The sequence below is a fragment of the Pelophylax lessonae genome (genome assembly GCF_965119305.1).
Source record: "Pelophylax lessonae genome assembly, chromosome: 4".
Classification (NCBI taxonomy): domain Eukaryota; kingdom Metazoa; phylum Chordata; class Amphibia; order Anura; family Ranidae; genus Pelophylax; species Pelophylax lessonae.
This window is the reverse complement of record NC_138771.1, coordinates 553,701,778-553,713,905: the sequence shown is the minus strand read 5'-3', so window position 1 is coordinate 553,713,905 and position 12,128 is coordinate 553,701,778. Positions and strand designations below refer to the sequence as shown.

The following is a 12,128-nucleotide window of genomic DNA, read 5'->3' as shown; positions in this document are numbered from 1 at the left end:
TGAGATTCGAGCCCATTCAAAATGAATGGTCTCAAATTGCACCACACTGAATCGCATTTGAATTGAACTGGAATGCGGTGCGGTTTTTGTGCAATTCATAGTGTGAAACAAGCATTAAAGCAAACCGTTTTTTTCCTTTTAGGATAAAGCTTTTACATAAAAGCTGATCATTTTAAGGACATCTGCTAGTGTTAAATGGTCTGTCCCATCCCTATAACTGCAAGAGAGCTTTCCTTTTGAAAAATAGACTTACTGGCTGGATCGCCAGTTGAAGATGGAAGGAAAAAAAGACTAAAAAAAATAAAATGAATACAGCCATTAGTTCCAGTTCACATTTGTGCGATCACAGAGATCGCATGTAATTCGGAGCGCATTGCTCCTAAAATTACATGCGATCTCTGTGCGGTGTAAATTCAGCCATACAGTTTGTATGGCTGAATTCGCACCGCAATCGCACTAAACACGCACAGGACCCTTTTTTTGGTCCGCAGCAGAATCGGATTGCATGGTGGTTCACACTAGTGCGATCCGATTCTGTGCGAACTTTCAGATCGCACTGCGATCTGATCTGGGGGTGTCGTTAACTTTTAATTGACACCCCCAGCGTATCGCATATGGCAGTGTGAACTGCCAGGGGTGCGGATGCGATGCAGGAACACGCTGTATATTCGCAGCGTTCCCGCATCGCACAAATGTGAACTGGCACTAACATCCTAAGAATTGACAAGCTGCAATATAATATTTTTCTTTTGAGGGGTAAATCTTGCATGCATTGTGGCCATCTAATGCCTATAGGCATCTTTGGAGGGGTAAACTGGCAGCAGATAGGATTTTACATCTAGGCTGACATAATTATATGTGTTTATGTTAACTCTTTGTAACCCCACAAGAACGCAGATCAGGTCTCAGATTCTAATGCCGCTTTTTTAATATTGGGTTTGTCTTTTTTTTTTTTCTCCTTCCAGGTTCTGGTAATCGGTCTCCCACAAGGACAGAAATATGTTTCATTTAAGGACTTGTGCTACTAAGCTTAGGCCTTTAACGGCCTCTCAGACTATACGATCACTGTCACAGAGTCAGCCTGTGACCCCAAGGACGTTTCAACAAATCAGGTGTCTCAGCACACCTGTGGCCGCAGAGCCTTTTCTCAGTGGGACTAATTCGAACTATGTAGAGGAAATGTACTATGCATGGCTGGAGAATCCCAAGAGTGTACATAAGGTAAGGAGGGAAAAGAGTGGTTTTTGTAACTGCTCTCTGCCTATAGCATAACACTTGCGTCAGCATATTCTGAGTGAAAGAAAGAACTGAAGAATGCCGAGATACTGGATGCTGGAGGAAGAGGTTTTCAATGTGCTTTCATCTGGCTTATTTGCCGCATTGAGGAATTCCTAATGGATACAGGCATGGCTGATTGATTGCAGAAGCCCTGGATATATTTTTTTGGATCAGTGCAGTCATGCACATCAGGCTTTAAAGGATTCACCTCTCTGGTCATCATTTATTACAAAACTACTGTATATCTGCTAATAATTGTTATATGTGGCTGCTTGTATGTAATGTCTGTGGTTGGGGGAGACCAGCAACAGAGCGTCAGGCCTATTATGCTTCTTTTGCATTGCTTTAGAGATATTTTATACCAAATATGTTCATTGTTTATAATACCGGAAAAATATCACTTGCAGTGCGATTCTGTGGAAGGAAAAGTGGTGGTGAGACCCGTGGTAGCTAGTTTGTGTCTTAGAACTGTATCATTGGTTGTTGTGGGTAATACCGCCACTTTTTCTTTCCTCAGACTAAAGGGGTATCCAATTTATCCATTTCTGCCCGATTCTCTTGACCATGCCTTGTGTTGTAGCCTATGTCTTGTATCAGGGCAGGATCAAGGTATATCAGTAGAGAGGGTGCTTTAACCACTTTACCACCGGAGGATTTTGCTGTCTTACGTCCAGGCCACTTTTTGCGATTCGGCGCTGTGCGACTTTAACTGACAATTGCGCGGTCGTGCGATGATGTACCCAAACTAAATTTACGTCCTTTTTTTCCCACAAACAGAGCTTTCTTTTGATGGTATTTGATCACCTGTGCGATTTTTACTTTTTGCGCTATAAACAAAAAAAGAGCGTTTATTTTGAAAAAAGAACAATATTTTTTTAAATTTTTTTATATGAAATTCCCCCCAAAAAAATGTAAAAATCAAATTTTTTTTTAATTTTTGGCCAATTTGTTTTCTGCTACCTATGTTTGGTAAAAAAAATCACAATAAGCGTATTTTGATTGGTTTGCGCAAAAGTTATTGCGTTTACTAACTAAGGGAAAGATTTCTGTAATTTTTCGTGTTTTTTTTAACGAGTAATGGCGGCGATCTGCGTTTGTTTTTTTTTTTTTTTTGTGGGACTGCGACATTGCGGCGGACAGATCGGACCCTTGACTGACATTTTTGACACTTTTGGGGGTACCAGTGACATTACTACAGTAATCAGTGCTATATATATGCACTGTTACTGTAAAAATGACACTGGTAGGGAAGGGGTTAATTTTATTGGAGAGGGAGGGGTTAATGTATGCCTGGTGCTTACTGACATGTGTGGGGGGAGGTGACTGAGTGAGTCAGGGACAGATCGGATGTTCAGCTATGCTGAACCCTGCAATCTGTCACTGTCTGTCACTTAGGAGATCTCCAAACTAGATTCCCCGACGATTCCCCGATTCCCCGACGATCGGGGAAGAGCAGCGGCTCCCCTGGCCCGACTCCCGCTGTGAATGAAAACAGCGGGAGCGCGCCTCCGGCGGAGCACGAGCGCCGCCCACAGGGGGAGGAGTCCAGTAACGCAGGTCTACGTCGCTGGACGATAACGAGCCACTGTGCCGCAGTAGAGGCATAGTGAGCGGTCGTAAAGTGGTTAATGATGGCTAAAACCCCCTTTAGAGCTAAACTCCAGGAATTATTTGCATCACATATTTACATGGACCAGCTTGGTGAAATGTAAGTATGCATTCTGAGCAAGCAGCTCCCTGTGATCAGTGTACAGGTGGGCAACCAAGCACATAGAACCTGAGCAGGACCTGGAAAATCGTGGCTATCAGTATAATAGTGCAGAATACTACAGTGATTTGCAGCTCCTCCAGTAGACCGCGTATGAGATAGGTGCATATACCTGCATTGTGCTAAGCTGGGCCTGTGTGGGTATGATGTACTACTAATTCCTGGAATTCAGCCTTAAAGTGTTACTAAACCCAGGAACCTGCATTTCCTATATCCGGTCTCTCACAGTACACAGAACATGGAAATGCAATTATTTTAGTAAATATAAACTGCTAAATACCTTTTCTCATTAGCAGTATATAGCAGTCTTGTGACTTCTACAAGTGTCTGGTTAAAGCTTATAGGAGGAGTTTTCATTCTCCCATGATTTTCCTATGAGAATGCAGGACCCCTAACCCTCTGGACAGTGCTGATTGGCCCTGTGCCGATCCCATGCATTTTCCCAAGAAAAAAAAAAAACTGTATAGCATTACACACCAAACTGAGCATGAGTAGCCTATCACCTGGCTCTGTAAATATCAGGAAATATTTTGGAGTCAGTGGAAGAAGGCAACGATCAGAGGAGACCCGATTGAACAGCCTTTTTACACAATGCAGTTGATTAACCCCTTAGGTTCCACAGTGAGTATAACCAGCATGCTTTACTGCATATACAGACTGATTTTGTTGTGGGTTAAGTAACACTTAAAGAGCTTGTCCATAAGCTATGTATATATATATATATATATATATATATATATATATATATATAGGTGCCCATAGGTGTTTTTTTTTTATTTTTTTATTAGGTTTATTAGCCAGAAGGATGAAAAAGACAACCAAAAAAATTCCTCCAACCATACAATTGAGTTGGATAGAGGAATCCTTCCAGCTGAGACATTATATTCTAATAAAGGGGGCTGTCTGCTGTCAGAATACACTAATCACTTGGCTGCAGCCGTTGATTCCAAGTCTGTTCTTCAGAAGTCGATCTTTAGATTGACTCCAGTTGTGTGTGAGCAGTCACACATGGATTACAATTCGGCCAGTCCATTTTTGATCCATACTTTTTTCACACGCTGTGCCTGTCCTGCTGTCGCACCTATGGAATAGAGGACACCAAGTTCATATGAACCTTTGTATACCTGCTTATGAATCTTAAAGCTGATGTCCAGGTTTACTTTCACTTTAGATAGTTTGGCTCTAACAAACTATTTCCGCCACTAACGTGCGCCTGCTGGGTGTGCTGTATAAACTGTATGTAGTCTCAGCCTCAGCTACATACAGTGTGCTGCACTGTATTTCGGGTGTGAGATGAGACCTTCCAGTCTCACACCTGAAACAAAATGGAGTCGGCCTGAGTGGCGCTCAGCCATTCATCAATGATTCTATCAGTGATTACAAAGCTTCCTCTGATTGTCTGGGCTAGAGAGTAGGGCTGATGAAGTCATGATCTCCCACTTGGCCAATCAGAGGCTGCTTTGTATTCACTGATAGAATACAAAGCTGCCTATGAAAGGCTGAGTGCCGCTCAAGCCGACTCTATTTCGTTCTAGCTGTGAGACTGGAAAGTCTCATCTCACACCCAAAAAAAAAAAAAACAGTGCGGCACACTATGTAGTATGTAGTATGTATGTATGTATGTATGTCTGTCTACATACAGTTTATACAGAGCACTCAGTGGATGCACGTTAGTGAAGGAAATAGTTTGTTTGGGTCAGCTTTTCCCAAATGAACTTTTTAAAGTGAAAGTAAACCTGGAGATCATCTTTAAACTGGCTCACTGAGTGGACAGATCGAACCGGCTGAATTTTGATCAGTGTATGGCTGTTCCTGTTCCACCAAAGAAGCTTGACTATCGTTGCTGATCAGTATATTCTGAAAGTGGCAGGTCCTACTGTCACAACGCAGCATTTTTAAATGGGGAATTTGTTTTTGTGGATTTTGGAACTTGGGCCCTCTGGCTGAAAAAAAAAAAACAGTCTATGGCCAGTTTTAGGGAAAAAGATCTGTGACCAATTTTTAGTGAAAGAAGTAAGAAATGTTACCATGTAGAGCTGGCCTAATATTTTCCAAGTTTCATGCCCATCTGATAGTATATTGTGATTATTGATCTTTGTCAGAGGGTCATATTCAGAGCCGGTTCACACTGGGGCGACTTGTCAGGCGACCTGGTCGCCTGACAAGTCGCCGTGGGTCGCCTGCCATAGATTAGCACTGGACCCGTTCTAATAGGAGCGACACAAGTCGCTCCGACTTAGAAAAAGGGTCCTGTACTACTTTGGGGCGACCTGCATTGACTTCAATGATATGAAGTCTGTGCATGCCGCTCCGAGGTCGCGCTGCGCGCTGTGCACCGCGACTTCACAGGTCGCCCCGGCAAGTCGGGTTGCTCTTATGTGAACCGGCTCTTAGGCTGTTGAATTCTTTGCTGTTTTTTGAGAACATAATCTTTTAATGCTAAAGGTTACAGATTCTGCAGTGTTACACAGTGAGGTATAGCGCTTTATCTACTCTGTTGACTTTGAGTATCTCCTTGTACAATGATAATGTAGGAAACTGGTTTAAACAAGCTGAAACACAATAACTTCTACTTTGTAAGTCTCTACTAATGTATGGGTGATAAAACCGGCTACAGAGCTTTATTGTCTTTGAAAAGCAATAACCCCTATAAAGTGCCAATATATACATCTAGGTTTTACAATGGTAAACGTTCTCCTCTATTGTGGACTGTACAGTCTTTATGGTAGTTTTGGAGGTAGCTAGTAGAGGAAAGTGGAGCTGTTGCCAATGGTAGCTAATAAGATGTCCTCAGTGGTGCACCATAACACCTAAGTGTACAAACAAAAGTGCATGTAAAATACACACAACACTTAAAGTGGTTGTAAACCCTTATATATGCCCAGTGAAGTGACTAGCATCAGGTGATACACAGCGAAGAAGTGAAGCCTCCTACATAAGTTGTATCTTTTTATCTGCGAGTCTTCTTTTTTCTTCATCCGTTCAAAGTCCAGGATTGATATAGCTTGTATGAACTGTGAGAAAAAATGGGGGAGGAGAGCTGAAGTTACACACTGCAGAGCTAAGTGAGGAAAGCTCTGAGGTGATTGGAGGGAAGGGAAACACCCCCTTTACACAGGAACAGAGCTGAGGCTGCCAATCAGCTAGAGCTTTCGCCTGTCACCAGAAACGAAGCAGCAGAGAGAAATTACATAAAGGGCTCTTTCACACGGTCCGCCTCCGTAGGCGGATCCGTGTTGCTCAGCGGGGATCGATCCGCGATCCCCGCTGAGCCGGCGGATGACAGCTCCGTCTCCGCTTGCAGAGCGGAGAGGGAGGTGTCTCAGCACCCGCTGCCCTCTATGGGGGAACGGTTGAGAGCGGACCGCTTGTCCGCTCTCATCAGATCCGCTCCGCTCCGATTACTGAACGGATGGAAAAATAGGGTTTCCATCCGTCCAGATTTCACGCACAGGATTGGATGCGGATGGCAGCGGGTGTCAGCGGAGGTGTCTCCACTGACATCCGCTGCCCCATAGAGCTGCATGGAGGATCCGATCATATCCGCCTAAAAAACTGACATGCGGCTCTGATCGGACCGCCCGTGTGAAAGAGCCCTTAGTGCTCCTAATTAAGACAAATCAGAGGCTCAACATCACATGCGATCGTTAACCTTGGGCAGTCTGCGTAGTATCATCCACTCCAGGCTGATATAACTCCTCAAGAAATGTTTTGCATAACTTCTTCTAAGAGCCACCCTACTGCTTGCTTTAAAGCTGAGTGCTCCTTAGATAAGTACTGAGGCAGGGTGCTGTGATGTTTTCAGGATGCTATGTACAGCACCCTGCTTGCCCCTCCAATCAGCCTTTTGTATTGCATAAAGAAGCACAGCGACCCAGTGATTACTTTTACTTGATCTAAAATAAGGTATGACAACGTGCATTATTTAACCATTTGCAGACCGCCGCAATGCGGATTGAATGCTGCAAGGTGGCTGCGCATTGCAGGATCACGCATTTATATGGGATTCTGGACTCCTCGGTTTTGGGCATGAGCGCGCTAGCGGCGGTTACACAGCGGGAACTGATTAGCGGATCCTGTGGATCCAATGTCCGCCGACACCCGCTGATCGTTCGGTACACTGACAGAATGCAAGTTTGTCTATGTAAACAAGACAGATTGTTATTCTGTCAGTACAGAAGACATGGATCCTGTGTTTCTGTAAAACAGAAACCCCGATCCATGTCTTCCACTAGTAAAAGCACCTCCCCCACTACACTAAAACATTAGCTAGGCACATAGTTAACCCTTTGATCGCCCCTGACATTAACCCCATCTCAGCCAGTCTCATTAGTACAGTGACAGTGCATATTTTTATCACTGATCATTGTATCAGTGTCACCGGTCCCCAAAAAGTCTCAAACGTTTTTTGGCGTCTGATTTGTCCACTGCAAAATCGCAGTCCCACCATAACTCATTGATCACCGCCATTATTAGTAAAAAAAAAAAAAAATATTCCATAGTTTGTAGATGCTATCACTTTTTTGCTCAAACCAGTCAGTATACTCTTGTTGGGATTTTTTACCACAAATATGTAGCAAAATACATATTGGCCTAAATTAATAAAGAAATTAGATTGTTTACATTTTTTTTATTGAATGTGTTATAGAGCAAAAAGTAAAATTATATATAATTTTTTTTTTTTTTTTTTTAAGTTGTCGGTCGTTTTTTGTGCAAAAAAAAAAAATGCAGAGGTGATCAAATACCACTAAGTGCCGGTTCACACTTCCGCGTGTGCGGTGATCGCATGTAATATCGGAGCGCACTGCTCCTTCATTAAATGCGATCGGATGTGCAGTGCGAATCCAGCCATACACTTTGTATGGCTAAATTCGCACTGCACCCGCACAAAAGTCGCATATGAGGCATTTTTTTTCAGCCGCATCAGGATCGGATCGCACAGTGGTTCACACTTGTGCGATCCGATCCTGTGCGAACTGTCAGATCGCACTGCGATATGCGATCAAACTGGGGGTGTCGTTAACATTTCATTAACACCCCCTGCGTATCACATATGGCAGTGTGAACTGCCAGATGTGCGTTTGCGATGTGGGAACAGGCTTCCCGCATCGCACATGTGTGACCCGGCACTAAAAGAAAGCTCTATTTGTAAGAAACGGTGTTGCATGACTGCTTAGTTGTCGGTTAAAGTAATGCAGTGCTGTATCGAAAAAAAAAAAGGCCTAGTCAGGAAGGGGGGTAAACCTTCCAGAGGTGAAGTGGTTTAAAAATGGCATGAACATGTTGGTGTTACCAGATTGACCTAACAAGGAAAGACAAAATATAAGCAAAATAAACTTCAACGTTAAATTAGAGCAAAGGAACATGGTATGCAGCTCTCAGTCAGATTTCATGTTTTAGCTTTATAGCAGCTGTTCAAAAACAAGAGAGTGGCTAAATCTCAGATGGTTGCTGGACTAAGCGTGTCCCGGTAGCTGGTATAGTGGTTGTGCCTTTGGTTCATCTGAGAACACTGAAAGTCTTCCTGCTGGCACAGAGGGTTAGAAGTCACTCAGTACAGGCCAGTTCTTGCTGGAATAAATAGCACGTCATCTGTGGCTGGCAGAGATCCAGTCTGAACAGGGAAAGCCACTTCCAAGAGGGGTTGGGTCATTGGTTTTAACATGCAGCTGTTAACCATTTATTTATTCTTTATTCAATTCTTGCTGCAGGAGGAAGCCTGTAAAACTGGGGGAAATTTAATAAAGGGGGGACATTGACCATAGCATCTTTCCTTCTATTTGCTTTAATCCATTATTCTGCATTAGTGCTTGGAATCCGATTACTGTAGGCAAGGCCTATACTTCTTTTATTGTAGTTTTGTTAAATTGAAATAGCAAATGTAGCCAAGTAACCTTGCTGACCAAACTGATTGGCATCATGCTGTTTATGAGCAAATATGTAAGGGCTCATTTACTCTAGCAGTTGGTGGGAAGTAAAACCATGCTGGAATTACAGTTGTGCTCATAAGTTTACATACCCTGGCAGAATTTATTATTTCTTGGCCATTTTTCAGAGAATATGAATGATAAAACAAGAAAATGTATTTCACTCATGGTTAGTGTTTGGCTGAAGCCATTTATTATCAATCAACTGTGTTTACGCTTTTTAAATCGTAATGACAACAGAAACTACCCAAATGACCCCGATCAGAAGTTTACATACCCCAGTGTATTGCCCCCTTTAACATCAGTGACAGCTTGAAGTCTTTTGTGGTATTTGTGGATGGGGATCTTTATCTTCTCAGATGGTAAAGCTGCCCATTCTTCCTGGCAAAAAGCCTCCAGTTCCTGTAAATTCTTGGGATGTCTTGCATGAACTGCACGTTTGAGATCTCCCCAGAGTGGCTCAAAGATATTGAGGTCAGGAGACTGGGATGGACACTCCAGAACCTTCATTTTATTCTGCTGTAGCCAATGACAGGTCGACTTGGCCTTGTGTTTAGGATTATTGTCATGTTGGAATGTCCAAGTACGTCCCATGTGCAGCTTCCGGGCTGATGAATGCAGATTTTCCTCCAGTATATTTTGATAACATAATGCATTCATCTTACCATCAATTCTGACCAAATTTCCTGTGCCTTTGTAGCTCACACAACCCCAAAATATCAGCAATCCACCTCCGTGTTTCACGGAGTGGTGTACCTTTTAATCGTAGGCCTTGTTGACTCCTCTCCAAATGTAACATTTATGGTTGTGGCTCAATTTTGGTCTCATCACTCCAAATGACTTTGTGCCAGAAGGTTTGAGGCTTGTCTCTGCGCTGTTTAGCGTATTGTAAGCGGGATTCTTTGTGGCATTTGCTTAGTAATGGCTTTCTTCTGGCGACTCGACCATGCAGCCCATCTTTCTTCAAGTGCATCTTGAAACAGCCACACCACATGTTTTCAGAGAGTCCTGTATTTTGCCTGAAGTTATTTGTGGGTTTTTCTTTGCATTCAAAACAATTTTCCTGGCAGTTTTGGCTGAAACTTTGGTTGGTCTACCTGACCGTGGTTTGGTTTCAACAGAACTCCTCATTTTCCACACTGTTGATTGCCATTCTCAATTCTTTGGATATCTTTTTATATCCCTTTCTTTGTACAGTTCAACTACCTTTTCTCGCAGATCCTTTGACAATTCCTTTGCTTTCCCCATGACTCAGAATCCAGAAACGTCAGTTCAGCACTGGATGAAAGATGCAAGGGTCTGTCAGGGGTCCAGAAACTCATTGACCTTTTATACACACACACTAATTACAAGCAAACAGATCACAGGTAAGGATGGTTACCTTTTAATAGCCATTCAAACCCCTTTGTGTCAACTTGTGTGCATGTTATCAGGCCAAAATCACCAGGGTATGTAAACTTTTGATCAGTGACATTTGGGGAGTTTCTGTTGTCAATATGATTTAAAAAGAGTAAACACAGATGATTGATAATAAATGGCTTCAGCCAAACACTAACCATGAGTGAAAGAAAAGATTTTGTGTTATCATTCATATTCTCTGAAAAATGGCCAAGAAATCATAAATTCTGCCAGGGTATGTAAACTTATGAGCATAACTGTATATTTCCTGTCGCACTACCACCCGCAATGGGGTCTTTCTTCAACCAGCCACGATGCATTGTAGTGCGGCATTTAGGGGTTAAAACAGCTGGTGAGGAGGTGACATATCACCTCTTCACTGCCGGTGTTCCGTGAAAAAACCATACCCGTGAAAATTCCCTACCCTTTGTCACTTCCGGTGCACCTACGTCATTGAACAGCTGAGGAGCTTAGCATTGCGGATGCTCGGAGGGTAGGGAATTTTCACGGTAGTGTGTTGTAACGTTACACCGCCTCAGCTGTTGCCGTGGTTACATTAACCACTTGCCGACCGCCGCACGACTATCTACGTCGGCGGTCAGCCCCTCACAGGCAAACTGACGTAGGTCTACGTCGCTTGCTTGTGAGGGTCTAGGGAGCGAGCGAGCGCGCGCCCCCGCGTGGTCACGGACCCCCCCCCGCGCGTGTGACCGGCGGACCCGATGTCCGCCGGCCACTCTGCGATCGGCGGGGGAGAGGGAGAAAGTCAGGCGGCTTGTGTAAACAAGCTGCCTGTCATTCTCCACTGTGTATGAGAGATGATCATACGGTTCTACTATGTAGAACCGTTGATCACCGTTCTTACAGCTGAAGCCACAGCCAATCACAGTAGAAAGCACGCCCCTAGGGACACACACAGCCCCTCCCTCTCAAATAAAGTTAACCCCTTCACTACCAGTGTATTTTTACAGTAACAGTGCATATATATAGCACTGATTACTGTAGAAATGTCACTAGTAACCCCAAAAGTGTCAAAAATGTCAGTCAAGGGTCCAATCTGTCCGCCGCAATGTCGCAGTACCGCAAAAAAATCGCAGATCGTTGCCATTACGTGTTAAAAAAAAAAAACAACAAAAATGACAAAAATCTTTCCCTTTGTTAGTAAAAGTAAATCCCTTTGCGCAAACCAATCAAAATACGCTTTTTGCGATTTTTTTTTTTTTTTTTTTTTTTACCAAACATAGGTAGCATAAAACAAATTGGCCGAAAATGTTAAAAAATTTAGATTTTTACATTTTTTTTGGGGGGGGAATTTCATATAAATAAATGTGAAAAATATTGTTATTTTTGCAAAATTTACGCTCTTTTTTTGTTTATAGCGCATGATCAAAAAATCGCACAGGTGATCAAATACCACCAAAAGAAAGCTCTGTTTGTGGGAAAAAAACGCCAAATTCGTTTAGGTACAGCGTCGCACGACTGCGCAATTGTCCGTTAAAGTCACGCAGTGCCGAATCGCAAAATACCCCCTGGTCGTTTTGGAGCCAAATCCTCCGGGGCTTAAGTGGTTAAAACATCTCCGCTGCAACATAAAATCATCTCCGCTCCTACCCCTGTCACTTCCCTGATCTCGGCTACTAAATGTAAAAGCGGCGGCGGGTCTATAAAAATATAAATCACGTAGCAGAGATCTCTGTGATTTATATTTTCATACACCCGCCGCTTTTACATTTAGTAGCCGAGATCAGGGAAGTGAC

The 12,128-nt window shown here is 43.2% G+C and overlaps 1 protein-coding gene across 3 annotated transcripts in view; it reads left to right on the top strand.

Annotated features, from left to right (window-relative positions):
• The window catches only part of OGDH (oxoglutarate dehydrogenase), a 163,437-nt gene that overhangs the window by 31,218 nt on the left and 120,091 nt on the right, over positions 1-12,128 (top strand). For all 3 annotated transcript variants that reach the window (XM_082253290.1, XM_082253289.1, XM_082253288.1), the window contains exon 2: positions 966-1,221. In XM_082253290.1, the coding sequence (XP_082109416.1) occupies positions 1,000-1,221 (222 nt within the window). In that variant the 5' untranslated portion in view covers positions 966-999. The remainder of the gene's footprint in view (positions 1-965; positions 1,222-12,128) is intronic.